At 43.4% G+C, this 14,957-nt stretch overlaps 1 protein-coding gene across 1 annotated transcript in view; it reads right to left on the minus strand.

Moving 5' to 3' along the window:
* MFRP (membrane frizzled-related protein) overlaps window positions 1–14,957 on the minus strand; it is a 211,523-nt gene that overhangs the window by 88,517 nt on the left and 108,049 nt on the right. The window contains exon 5 of the mRNA XM_063941743.1: window positions 10,928–11,153. Coding sequence (XP_063797813.1) covers window positions 10,928–11,153 — 226 coding nt within the window. The remainder of the gene's footprint in view (window positions 1–10,927; window positions 11,154–14,957) is intronic.

Genomic DNA, 14,957 nt, shown 5'->3' on the forward strand with positions numbered 1-14,957 from the left:
TGTCGGCATGGCGATGGAAAGCCGGATCCTAAGGGAAAAAAGGCATTCCGGAAGAGGTCATTCCTACCCTGGTCAAAGCCAGAAAGGAGGTGACCGCACAACATTATCACCACGTGTGGCGAAAATATGTTGCATGGTGTGAGGCCAGGAAGGCCCACAAAGAAATTTCAACTCGGTCGTTTCCTGCATTTCCTGAAAACAGGAGTGTCTATGGGCCTCAAATTGGGGTCCATTAAGGTTCAAATTCGGCCCTGTAAATTTTCTTCCAGAAAGAATTGGCTTCAGTTCCTGAAGTCCAGAAGTTTGTCAAGGGAGTATTGCATATACAAACCCCTTTTTTGTGCCTCCAGTGGCACTGTGGGATCTCAACGTAGTTCTGGGATTCCTCAAATCACATTGGTTTAAAACCAGTCAAATATGTGGATTTGAAGCATCTCACATAAAAAGTGACCATGCTCTTGGCCCTGGCCTGGACCAGGCGAGTGTCAAATTGGTGGTTTTTTCTCAAAAAAGCCCATATCTGTTTGTCCATTCGGACAGGGCAGAGCTGCGGACTCGTCCCCAGTTCTCTCCCTAAGGTGGTGTCAGTGTTTCACCTGAACCAGCTTATTGTGGTGCCTTGCACCTACTAGGGACTTGGAGGACTCCAAGTTGCTAGGAGTTGTCAGGGCCCTGAAAATATGTTCCAGGACAGCTGGAGTCAGAAAATCTGACTCGCTGTTTATACTGTATGCACCCAACAAGTTGGGTGCGCCTGCTTCTAAGCAGGCGATTGCTCGTTGGATTTGTAACACAATTCAACTTGCACATTCTGAGGCAGGCCTGCCACAGTCTAAATCGGTTAAGGCCCATTCCACAAGGAAGGTGGGCTCATCTTGGGCGGCTGCCCGAGAGGTCTCGGCATTACAACTCTGCCGAGCAGCTACGTGGTCAGGGGAGAACACGTTTGTAAAATTCTACAAATTTGATATCCTGGCAAAAGAGGACCTGGAGTTCTCTCATTCGGTGCTGCAGAGTCATCCGCACTCTCCCGCCCGTTTGGGAGCTTTGGTATAATCCCCATGGTCCTTTCAGGAACCCCAGCATCCACTAGGACGATAGAGAAAATAAGAATTTACTTACCGATAATTCTATTTCTCGGAGTCCGTAGTGGATGCTGGGCGCCCATCCCAAGTGCGGATTATCTGCAATACTTGTACATAGTTACAAAAATCGGGTTATTATTGTTGTGAGCCATCTTTTCGGAGGCTCCGCTGTTATCATACTGTTAACTGGGTTTAGATCACAAGTTGTACGGTGTGATTGGTGTGGCTGGTATGAGTCTTACCCGGGATTCAAAATTCCTCCCTTATTGTGTACGCTCGTCCGGGCACAGTACCTAACTGGCTTGGAGGAGGGTCATAGGGGGAGGAGCCAGTGCACACCACCTGATCCTAAAGCTTTACTTTTTGTGCCCTGTCTCCTGCGGAGCCGCTATTCCCCATGGTCCTTTCAGGAACCCCAGCATCCACTACGGACTCCGAGAAATAGAATTATCGGTAAGTAAATTCTTATTATTATTAGTATATTTTCAGCAATAGTCTCACATAAAAATCTCCTAAAGACATTTTTACAGCCATGATAAATAGGTATTGCAATGAGGAATGTTTGTGGATGACCATCGCCCAATAATAATTAATAACCATCAATGGTGTGCAACCAGTGGTCGATGTTTTGCCCTCAATGGCAGAGATCCATTGATTCTCCTCCACTGATGTATTTTTATGCTCATGATGCTAGGTGAACACAGATTAGCCCCATCCCTTAGTGCACACTAATCTTTGCCCACCAGAAGATGATTTTCTTGTGTTACAGCAGGAATGGCCTTTGATGGTTGCAAACTATTGGTGGTTCACTTTTGATGGTTTAATCACATCAAATGAGTGAAGGCACAATCAATTGTTAACCCAACAATGGCCATCCCTATTACTGCTGTGTTGCTAGTAAATAGGTTAAGAAATCCCCTCTAAAAATCTTGTGTTTGAAAAACTCGTACATTAAGCTGTGTACAGTGCATCCTGAAAGTATTCAAAACACTTAACTTTTTCCACATTTTGTTATGTTACAGCCTTATTCCAAAATGAAATAAATTATTTTTTTCCCCTCTAAATTCTACACACAATACCCCATAATGACAACATGAACATTTTTTTTAGATTTTTGCAAATTTATTAAAAATAAAAAACTAAGAAATCCACATGTACATAAGTATTCACAGCCTTTGCCATGATGCTCAAAATTGAGCTCAGATGCATCCTGTTTCCACTAATCATCCTTGAGATGTTCCTACAGCCTGTGGTAAGTTCAGTTGATTGGACATGATTTGGAAAGGCACTCCCCTGTCTATAAGGTCCCACACTTGAGAGTGCATGTCTGAAGTCAAATGAATTGTCTGTAGACCTCTGAGACAGAATTGTCTCGAGGCACAAATCTGGGGAAGGGTACAGTAAAAATATCTGCTGCTTTGAAGGTCCTAATGAGCAGAGTGGCCTCATCATCCACCACTGACGTCTAAACTGAGCAATCAGGGAAGAAGGGCCCTAGTCAGGGAGGTGAACAAGAACCCGATGGTCACTCTGTCAGAGCTACAGCATTCCTCTGTGGAGAGGAGAACCTTCCAGAAGGACAACCATCTCTGCAGCAATCCACCAATCGGGCCAGTATGGAAGAGTGGCCAGATAGAAGCCACTCCTTAGTAAAAAAGCACATGGCAGCCCATCTGGAGTTTGCCAAAATGCACCTGAAGGGCTCTCAGACCATGGGAAACAAAATTCTCTGGTCTGATGAGACAAAGATTGAACTCTTTGGCGTGAATGCCAGGCGTCATGTTTGGAGGAAACCAGGCACCGCTCATCACCAGGCCAATACCATCCCTATAGTGAAGCATGGTGGTGGCAGTATCATACTGTGGGGATGTTTTTCAGTAGCAGGAACTGGGAGACTAGTCAGGATAGAGGGAAAGATGAATGCAGCAATGTACAGAGACATCCTGGATGAAAACCTGCTCCAGAGCACTCTTGACCTCAGACTCGGGTGACGGTTCATCTTTCAGCAGGACAACGACCCTAAGCACACAGCCAAGATATCAAAGGACAACTCTGTGAATGTCCTTGAGTGGCCCAGCCAGAGCCCAGACTTGAATCAGATTGAACATCTCTGGAGAGATCTGAAAATGGCTGTGCACCAACGCTTCCCATCCAACTTGATGGAGCTTGATAGGTGCTAAACTCCCCAAAGATAGGTGTGCTAAGCTTGTGGCATCATATTAAAAAAGACTTAAGGCTGTAATGCTGCCAAAGGTGCGTCAACAAAGTATTGAGCAAAGGCTGTGAATACTTATAGTATATACATGTGAATTCTAAGTTTTTTATTTTTCCTAAATTTGCAAAAATATTAAAAAAAACTTTTTTCATGTTGTCATTATGGGGTATAGTGTGTAGAATTTTGAGGGGAAAAATTACTTTATTCAATTTTGGAATAAAGCAGTAACATAACAAATTGTGTAAAAAGTGAAGTGCTGTGAAAACTTTCCAGATGCATTGTACATAACTCAGACATATAATGTAACTGCCAAGTGTGCATAAAATAAAACCTGTCATTTTCTTGTAATACTGAACTAAGTCTCTGATCTTTTCCTTTACTAGGATATTCACTGTACCTCTCACATTCTGACCCTCTCTCACCAAGTGATTGGGGGTAGCGGCCCCTGCAAGTGTCCATAGGACATCAGGGTCTGTTCCCTCTCTAACATGGGTGGTCATTCCGAGTTGTTTGCTTTCTAGCTTTTTTTTTTTGGCAGCATTGCAAACGCTAGGCCGCCGCCCTCTGGGAGTGTATCTTAACTTAGCAGAATAGCGAACGAAAGAGTAGCAGAATTGCTACTAAAAATTTCCATGCAGTTTCTGAGTAGCTCCAGACCTACTCCTAGATTGCGATCACCTCAGCCCGTTTAGTTCCTGGTTGACATCACAAACACGCCCTGCGTTCGGTCAGCCACTCCCCCGTTTCTACAGCCACTCCTGCGTTTTTCCCTGGCACGCCTGCGTATTTTTAGCACACTCCCAGAAAACGGTCAGTTACCTCCCAGAAATGCCCCTTTCCTGTCAATCACTCACCGATCAGCAGTGCGACTGAAAAGCGCCGCACGAATATCAGCAAATCTAAGTTTTGTGTAAAACAACTTAGCGCATGCCATGTGCATGCACATTTACCATCTAATCGCTGCGTTGGGGAAAAACGGCAACGAGCGAACAACTCGGAATGACCACCATGGACTGCAGAAGGGTCACTTTAACTCTCTTTTAAAAAACTCTCCTTTGTTATATAACTGGTAGTTAAAATCTAATATATTTTTAATTGAATCAAAGAGATATATATATATATATATATATATACATACCTTTCAATAACTTATGATTCTCTGGCCTATCACTTTTCTGCTATCTCTCATCAGAGATTATGGGGAAGGGGTCCTGCGATGTCACGGATATCAGGGCACCTAAGCGTTAAGCTTCAGTCCCTCTAATGTCTGACAGTAGAAGAGCTTCTATTTTCCTTCACTCTATATTTTTCTTTAACAAGTAGGTAAAAATTGCGGACAAAACAAATGTATTTTTATGCTAAGTTTCTACAAACAAACATGAGTAGTAATGTACAAATACTCCTCTTGCTATACTTTTGATATCTGCCACAGTATCTATGGTTTATGTTGACAGCATACACTGTAGCAAAAAAAAGTTACAAATTGACTACTGAATTAATGTGAATAGTACTGTATGAGAAACTGCTACAGGATTGAAATAATAGCGATTAATTCTGTATACTGTTGCATTATCTAGCATTAGTATTGATTTGTGGACCATTACGTAGGGATCGCTTTGTTCAGACACAGTATGGAAGTTAAACATCAAGAGAGGGATATATTGGCATCTAATTAGGATAAGACCAGCTTGGACCACTACATAATTTTATAGTGGTGCCAAAACTACTGCTCCATTTGAATGATTTACCTTCAGTCCTAATAATTTAGACTGAGGAACGCCGAATCCTCACACTCTAAAGTCAATCATTGGTTTATTACTGACTATAAATATGTTATTATATTATAAGTGTGTTGTGGGCCACAGCAATTAAAATACTTTTGTAATTAGGCAACTTGAAGTTGGTGAATTATTGAGTCACATGTTGATTACAAAGAAGATTGACAGGTTCTTTTGTTTTTAATTATTATGGACATTTTAGATAGGTGTGGAAGAAAAAATATATACAAATCAGGGTTTTCCAGTTTTTGTCCAGTACTCTCCCCCCCCCCCCCCCCTTGTTATATATTAGCATAATAAAGGTGCTTTAAATTTAAAAATCTTTTTAAAATAATACCTAATAAAGGTTATGTTTTAATAAAAATCTTTTTAAAATAATACCTAATAATGGTTATGTTTTAATAAACTTTTTTCTGAATTTATGAATGTATTATTGACTTGAGTGCCCCCAACAAATACTCTTCTTTTTTTCTATAATGTGGTTGCTATTACTATATCTGACTCTGGGGTGTACCGCCGACCCTCCTGAATATTGGAATATTATGATTTAACTGTATTTAAACTATGAGGTAGTTAGCTTTTGCTATCATTATTCTTTCCCCTTGGGATTTTCCTGTGCCGTATAATTTGCAGGTCACAGGACACCATTGGTATACCAGTGCGGAATTTTCACTTTGTGTTCTACTATAAAATAAAACCTGTAACTTTTTCTGTTTAGCACAATGTGACTAAACATTCACCAGCCTGTTAACTATGGTTTAGGTTTGCCCAACAATTTTGCAAAGTACAGCCATGGCCAAAAGTTTTGAGATTGACACAAATATTGGTTTTCACTACAGATGAGCGGGTTCGGTTCCCTGAGAACCAAACCCCCCAAAACTTCACTACCCGAGCCCGGATCCGAGTCAGGAATGGGTTTTCCCACCTGACTCTGAAAACAGAATGAGGCAAAACAGCATCATCTTGCTGTCGGATTCTCGTGGGGTTTATATTCATTATAAAGACCCGCGCGCCGCCACCCTTTTCACACCGGCATTGGAGAGTGTAGAGAGAGGACGTGTCTCCATCCTCAGTGTCCGGCATCAGTTCAGTGGTAGTGTCTTGTGCTGCATCAGTCCAGTCACAGTTGTGGTGTCCTCTGCTGCCATATGTCCAGTACTGCTGTATAAGTCCAGTCCAGTGGTGCTGTGTTGTGCTGCATCAGTTCAGTGGTGGTGTCTTGTGCTGCATCAGTCCAGTCACAGTGGTGGTGTCCTCTGCTGCCATATGTCCAGTGCTGCTGTATAAGTCCTGTCAATTGCAGTGGTGCTGTGTTATCCTGCATCAGTACAGTGGTGGTGTCCCTGTGCTGCTGTATATGTCCAGTGGTACTGCCATATATGTCCAGTGGTACTGCCAAATAAATCCAGTGGTACTGTCGTATAAATCCAGTCCAGTACTGCCATATAATTCCAGTGATACTGCTGTATATGTCCAGTTGTCCTGCCGTATAAATCCAGTGGTGCTGGTGTATAAATCCAGTCAAGTGATACTTCCGTATATGTCCAGTGGTACTGCTGAATAATTCCAGTGATACTGCCGTATAATTCCAGTGGTACTGGCGTATGAGTCCGGTGATACTGCTGTATAAATCCAGTCCAGTGGTACTGCTGTATAAGTCCAGTGGTACTGCCATATAATTCCAGTAATACTGCCATATAATTTCAGTGATACTGCTGTATAATTCTAGTGGTACTGGCATATAAATCCAGTGATACTGCCATATAAATCCAGTCCAGTGATACTGCCGTATAAATCCAGTCTAATGGTACTGCCATATAAATCCAGTGGTACTGCCATATAATTCCAGTAATACTGCCATATAATTTCAGTGATACTGCTGTATAATTCCAGTGATGCAGCCGTATAATTCCAGTGGTACTGGCGTATGAGTCCAGTGATATTGCCGTATAAATCCAATCCAATGGTACTACCATATAAATCCAGAGGTACTGGCGTATAATTCCAGTGATACTGCCATATAATTCCAGTGATACTGACGTATAATTCCAGTGATACTGCCGTATAATTCCAGTGATACTGCCTTATAATTCCAGTGGTACTGCCGTATAAGTCCAGTCCAGTGGTGCTGCCATATAAGTTCAGTGGTGCTATCCTGTGATGTATATAATTTACTCCAAATAAAGGGGTTATTAATATTTAATCTAAATCATTTTCACAGGGTTTGCCCTGTGTGGTGTAGAGGCACGCTCTCCTGTACGGCATATTGTTATATAACTCCAGAAATTTAATGGAGAGCAAAAATTTGGAGGATAAAATAGGGAAAGATCAAGAACCACCTACTACTAGTGCTAAAGCTGCTGCCACTAGTCATGACATAGATTATGAAATTCCATAAATGTCATCTGCCATCAATGTCATCTGCCAAGGCCGATGCCCAATGTCATAGTAGACGGCATGTAAAATCCAAAAAGCCAAAGTTCAGTAAAATGAGCCAAAAAAATTAATTGAAATGGTCTCAGGAGAAACGTAAACTTGCCAATATGCCATTTATGACATGGAGTCGCAAGGAAGAGCTAAGGCCCTGGCCTATGTTCATGACTAGTGGTTCAGCTTCACATGACAATGGATTATATGAGTGACAGCATCCAAGTAGGCATGTCAGACAGTCCGTATGTATACGGGCAGGAAAAAGAGACAATTTGGATGCCCTTGCACAAACTGGCTTTATTTTACCTAAGAATCCCCCCCCCCCCTCCAGTGTATAATCCGAAAGAGTGTTTAGTACAGCTGGTAACTTGTCAGCGTTCGGCGTAAGAGTTTACTTCCACAAAAAGTAGAGAAGATGATGTTCATCAAAATTAATTATAAATTCCTCTGGAAAGACCTTTACCAGCAATTGCCTCCAGAACGTACACAGGGACCTGTGATGGTGGATTCCAGTGGGTACGAATTAATACTCAGTGAGGAGGATGTACATAGTGAAAGGGTTGAGGAATCGGAGGATGATGTTGAGGTCAACATCTTGCCTCTGTAGTGCCAGTTTGTGCAAGGAGAGATTGATTGCTTCTTTTTTGGTGGGGGCCCAAACAAACCAGTAATTTCAGTCACAGTTGTGTGGCAGGCCCTGTCGTCAAAATGATGGGTTTGTTAAAGTGTGCATGTCCTGCTTATACAACATAAGGGTGGGTGGGAGGGCCCAAGACAATTCCATCTTGCACCTCTTTTTCTTCTTTGCATCATGTGCTGTTTGGGGACTAGTTTTTTAAAGTGCCATTCTGTCTGACACTGCCGTACAAGTCCAGGGGTACTGCCGTATAAGTCCAGGGGTACTGCCATATAAGTCCAGTCCAGTGGTGGTATTCTGTACTGTATATTATTTATTCCAAAAAAAAAGGGTTATATACATTACTTATATTTTTATCCAAATAATTTTTACAGGGTTTGCCCTGTGTGGTGTAGGGGTATGCTCGCCTGTGCTACATATTATTATAATTGCTCCAAATAAAAGGGTTATTATTATCCAAATTAATTGTACAGACTTTGCCATGTGTGTGTGTGGTTTAGGGGTACACTCTCCTGTGCCACCAATATTGTGCGTGTATTACATCTGGGCAAATTCCGGCACATCCCATTTTGTTTGTGCCACACACTTGTGTCGCTTAGCTTAGTCATACAGCTACCTCATTGCACCTCTTTTTCTTCTTTGCATGATGTGCTGTTTGGGGCTTAGTTTTTTTAAGTGCCATCTTGTCTGTCATTGCAGTGCCACTCCTAGTTGGACCACGTGTTTTTGCCGCACACTTGTGTCGCTTAGCTTAGCCATCCAGCTTCCTAATTGCACCTCTTTTTCTTCTTTGCATCATGTGCTGTTTGGGGACTATTTTTTAAAATGTGCCATCCTGTCTGCCACTGCAGTGCCACTCCTAGATGGGCCAGGGGTTTGTGCCGCACACTTGCGTCGCTTAGCTTAGTCATCCAGTCACCTCGGTGCAACCTTTTGGCCTAAAAACAATATTGTGAGGTATGAGGTGTTCAGAATAGACTGGAAATGAGAGGAAATGTATGTTATTGAGATTAATAATACCATATGATCAAATTTACCCCCCAATTCTGTGATTTTAGCTGTTTTTATGTTTTTTTTAAAAATCATCCAGATCCAAAAACAAAACCAATACATGAAAGGGTGATTTTGGCAAAACCAATCCATATCCAAAATACGAGCAAGGAACCAAAACCAAAACACAAAATACGAAAAGTGCCCGCTACATATCTCTAGTTTTCACAAAGTTTGCTGCCTCTGTATTTATGATGGGAATTTGCACATACTCCAGAAGGTCATGAAGACTGATTTGATAAATTGCAATTAATTGCAAAGACCCTCTTTGCCATGACAATGAGCTTGAGTAGACTGGAAACTATAAAAGGAGGGTGGTGCTTGAAATCATTGATCTTCACATGTTAACCATGGTTACCTGCAAGGAAACATGTGCAGTCATCATTGCTTTGCACAAAAAGGGCTTCACAGGCAAGAATATTGCTGCTAGTAAGATTGCACCTAAATAAACCATTTATTGTATCATCAAGAACTTTAGTGAGAGAGTTTCAATAGTTGTAAAGAAGACTTCAGGGCACCCAAGAATGTCCAGCAAGTGCCAGGACCGTCTCCTAATGCTGATTCAGCTGCAGGATCGGGGCACCACCAGTGCAGAGTTTGTTCAGGAATGGGAGCAGGCAGGTGTGAGTTCATCTGCATGCACAGTGCGGCAAGACTTATGTAGGATGGCCTGGTGTCAAGAAGGGCAGCAAAGAAGCCACTTCTCTCCAGGAAAAACATCAGGGACAGACTGATATATTTTGCAAAACGTACAAGGATTGGACTGCTGATGAATGGGGTAAATACATTTTCTCTGATGAATCCCCTTCCAGATTGTTTGGGGCACCTGGAAAAACGCTGGTCTGGTGAAGGAAAGGTGAGTGCTACCAACATTTGTGTCATGTCATGTCTGTGTCATGCCAACAGTAAAGTATCCTGAAACCATTCATGTGTGGGGTTGCTTCCCAACCAAGGGAGTGGGCTTGCCCACAATTTTGCCTAAGGACACAGCCATGAATAAAGAATGGTATTAAAACTTTCTCCAAGAGCAATGTCTTCCAGCAACATCTCCAAGAACAGTTTGGGGATGAAAAATGCCTTTCCAGCATGATGGAGAACCTTGCCATAAGGCAAAAGTGAATACTAAGTTGCTTGGGGAACAAAACATTGAAATTTTGGGTCCATAGCCAGGAAACTCCCCAGACCATAATCCCATTGGGAATTTGTCGTCAATCCTCAAGAGGTGGGTTTACAAACAAAACTCCACACATTCTGACAAATTCTAAGCATTGATTAGGCAAGAAGGGCAGCCAGCAGTCAGTATGTGGTCCAGAAGTTGATTGACAGCATGCCAGGGTGCATTGCAGATGTCTTGAAAAAGAAGAGTAAACACTGCAAATATTGACTCTTTGCATAAACTTAATGTCATTGTCAATAACAAGCCTTTGACACTTAAGACATTCTTGTAATTTTACTGTACTATACCATAGTAACATCTGACAAAAAGGTCTAAAAACACTGAAGCAGTAAACTTTGTGATAACCAATACTTGTGCCATTCTCAAAACTTTTGGCCATGGCTGTACATTCCACAGTTCCATCTCCATTAATTGCAGTAGATAGAACCTAGGATTAGAAATTGAAGGTTGAGAAGCATATTGTGTACTCTTGAGATATTTAAGAAGTCTGAAGTCAACCTATGCTTTTTGTATAAGTATAATCCATTACTATGCATTGTGCGATTCTTCACTTACCTTCCCATCAAACTGACAATTCCAAAACCAGCACCGTCATGTATCTCTACATAGTCAAAATTGCAGTCTCTTTCTGACTCTAGGCTAAAGTTCTGGAACTGAATTTGAATGATCAGGCCATCTGGCACAGAGAGGAGCCATCGACAAAATGTTGTACCGTCATAAATGTCAGGATGGTTGGGGGAGGAGAGAGAACCATCCAGATTGTTCAGAGATCCCCCACAGTCTGAGAACATAAACACAATGTTACACTACTTTTAAATGCTTATACTGTGATTTATTCTACTGTACATTGTTGTTGTCTTCTACTGCAACCACTAATGCAATCATGTCTCTCACACATACACACGCATTTGATTTCTGTTGAGTGGCAATCAACCTGGTATATATATATATATATATATATATATATACACTGCTCAAAAAAATAAAGGGAACACTAAAATAACACATCCTAGATCTGAATGAATTAAATATTCTTATTAAATACTTTTTTCTTTACATAGTTCAATGTGCAGACAACAAAATCACACAAAAAATATCAATGGAAATCAAATTTATTAACCCATGGAGGTCTGGATTTGGAGTCACCCTCAATATTAAAGTGGAAAAACACACTACAGGCTTATCCAACTTTGAAGTAATGTCCTTAATACAAGTCAAAATGAGGCTCAGTAGTGTGTGTGGCCTGCACGTGCCTGTATGACCTCTCTACAACGCCTGGGCATGCTCCTGATGAGGTGGCGGATGGTCTCCTGAGGGATCTCCTCCCAGACCTGGACTAAAGCATCCACCAACTCCTAGACAGTCTGTGGTGCAACGTGGCTTTGGTGGATGAAGCGAGACATGATGTCCCAGAAGTGCTCAAATGGATTCAGGTCTGGGGAACAGGCGGGCCAGTCCATAGCATCAATGCCTTCGTCTTGCAGGAACTGCTGACACACTCCAGCCACATGAGGTCTAGCATTGTCTTGCATTAGGAGGAACCCAGGGCCAACCGCACCAGCATATGGTCTCATAAGGGGTCTGAGGATCTCATCTCGGTACCTAATGGCAGTCAGGCTACCTCTGGCGAGCACATGGAGGGCTGTGCGGCCCCTCCAAGAAATGCCACCCCACACAATTACTGACCCACTGCCAAACCGGTCATGCTGGAGGATGTTGCAGGCAGAATGTTCTCCTTGGCGTCTCCAGACTCTGTCACGTCTGTCACATGTGCTCAGTGAGAACCTGTTTCATCTGTGAAGAGCACAGGGCGCCAGTGGTGAATTTGCCGATCTTGGTGTTCTCTGGCAAATGCCAAACGTCCTGCACGGTGTCGGGCTGTAAACACAACCCCCACCTGTGGATGTCAGACCCTTATACCACCCTCATGGAGTCTGTTTCTGATCGTTTGAGTAGACACATGCACATTTGTGGCTTGCTGGAAGTCATTTTGCAGGGCTCTGTCAGTGTTCCTCCTTGCACAAAGGCGGAGGTAGCGGTCCTGCTGCTGGGTAGTTACACTCCTACGGCCTCCTCCACATCTCCTGTTGTACTGGCCTGTCTCCTGGTAGCGCCTCCAAGCTCTGGACACTACGCTGACAGACACAATAAACCTTCTTGCCACAGCTCGCATTGATGTGCCATCCTGGATGAGCTGCACTTCCTGAGCCACTTGTGTGGGTTGTAGGGTGGTCATACAGACACGTGGAGGCCACACACACTACTGAGCCTCATTTTGACTTGTTTTAAGGACATTACATCAAAGTTGGATCAGCCTGTAGTGTGTTTTTCCACTTTAATATTGAGGGTGACTCCAAATCCAGACCTCCATGGGTTAATAAATTTGATTTCCATTGATAATTTTTGTGTGATTTTGTTGTCAGCACATTCAACTATGTAAAGAACAAAGTCACAATAATTGTATGAATATTACACTGCGATATGGCCTACAGTGTCACAATACTTGTATGAAATTGGAATATAGCTTGCAGCATCAAAGTACTCGTATGAATTTTTTACACTTGAGCAGAGCCCATGGATGGACAGATTGGCCCGAGGACGGACACAGACAGCAGCCCCTGGACGGACAGACAGCAGCCCCTGGATGGACACAGACAGCAGCCCCTGGACAGACACAGCAGCCCCTGGACGCAGAGCCGGCCATAGCTATAGGCAAACTAGGCAATTGCCTAGGGCATTTGATATGCCCAGGGGCATCAGCAGCTTCTGCTGATTAAAATGATATGCGGCATGCCTATATTCTGTGTGTAGCAATTCATATGCAGATACAGCCACAGTCTCACACAGTATAAAGGCATGCTGTATATCATTTTAATCAGCAGAAGCTGCTTGTGCATCCTAGCCACATAACAATGCAAATAAGATGCATTTTCATTAAAAAATTTGCCCGACGTTAGCACTGAGGCAATATTTATGAGGACACATCTGTATCCAAGCAGAGGCAGAGGTCACAGTGTTAGCGGCAGTGTGAGTGCTGTGTGCATGTGAGTGGGTTGGTTGTGCAGTAGTGTTCGGAATATGTGTAAGGAGCATTATGTGTGTCATGTAAAAATGCATTAATAATGTGCAACATATGTATAAGGGGCACTATGTGTGTCATTATGTGTTTAAGGACATTAATAATGTGTGGCATACTGTATGTGTAACAGGGTACTACTGTATGTGTCATTATATGTATAGGGGCACTAACAATGTGCAGCAAATGTGCAGGGGGCACTATGTGTGTCATTATGTGTATTAGGGCATTAATAATGTGCGGCATATGTGTAAGGGACATTATGTGTAAAAGGGCATTAATAAAGGTTGTCATCATAATGTGTAAGCACATTATGTTTAGAAGGACATTAATAATGTGTCTCATATGTGTTAGGGGCATTACTGTGTGGAATTATGTGTTTAAGGTGCTCTTCTATGTGGTGTTGCGTATAGAAAGGGCACTACTGTGTCGTCTAATGTGAATAAAGAGCAATAGGGTGTAGTGTAATGTGAATAAGGAGCAATTCAGTGTGATGTAATGTGAATAAGGGGCTCTACTGTGAGGAGTAACGTTTATAAGGTAAAGTGATACTACTGTGGGATGTAATATGAATTATGGAAACTATCGCATGATCAAATGTGAATAAAGTGCAGTACTGTGTGGCGTATTTGGAATTGGGGTTACTATTGTGTGGCCATGCCCCTTGCCAGCAAAAACACACCCCTTTTTGGGCTGTGCGCCAAATGTGCGAACTGTTCCTATTTAAAATATAGGGGGTACAAACACCAAAATAAGGACTGCTATGGCTGAGGGGTGATGGTTCTGGGAAAGAAGTGCAAGGTCAGAGGCAGAACCAGCAGTGGTGCTAGGGGGCACTAGCCAAAATCTTGCCTAGGGCATCATATTGGTTAGGGCCGGCTCTGCCTGGACGGACACAGACAGCAGCCCCTGGACGGACACAGACAGCAGCCCCTGGACAGACACAGCAGCCCCTGGATGGAAACAAACAGCAGCCCCTGAATGGACACAAACAGCAGCCCCTGGATGGACACAGACAGCAGCCCCTGGATGGACACAGACAGCAGCCCCTGGAAGGACACAGACAGCAGCCCCTGGACGGACACAGACAGCAGCCCCTGGACGGACACAGACAGCCGCCCCTGGACAGATACAGACAGCCGCCCCTGGACAGATACAGACAGTCGCCCCTGGACAGATACAGCAGCCCCTGTACGGACACAGACAGCAGCCCCTGGACGGACACAGACAGCAGCCCCTGGACGGACACAGACAGCAGCCCCTGGACAGACACAGACACCAGCCCCTGGACTGACACAGACAGCAGCCCCTGGACAGACACAGCAGCCCCTGGATGGACACAAACAGCAGCCCATGGATGGACACAGAAGACAGCCCCTGGACAGACACACCAGCCCCTGGATGGACACAAACAGCAGCCCCTGGACGGACACAGACAGCAGCTCCTGGATGGACAAAGCACCCTGGAAGTACTGCACTGTTGAAGCTCCACAGCCAGAGTGAAGATAT

This window comes from Pseudophryne corroboree, chromosome 10 (genome assembly GCF_028390025.1).
Source record: "Pseudophryne corroboree isolate aPseCor3 chromosome 10, aPseCor3.hap2, whole genome shotgun sequence".
NCBI classification, from domain to species: Eukaryota; Metazoa; Chordata; class Amphibia; order Anura; family Myobatrachidae; genus Pseudophryne; species Pseudophryne corroboree.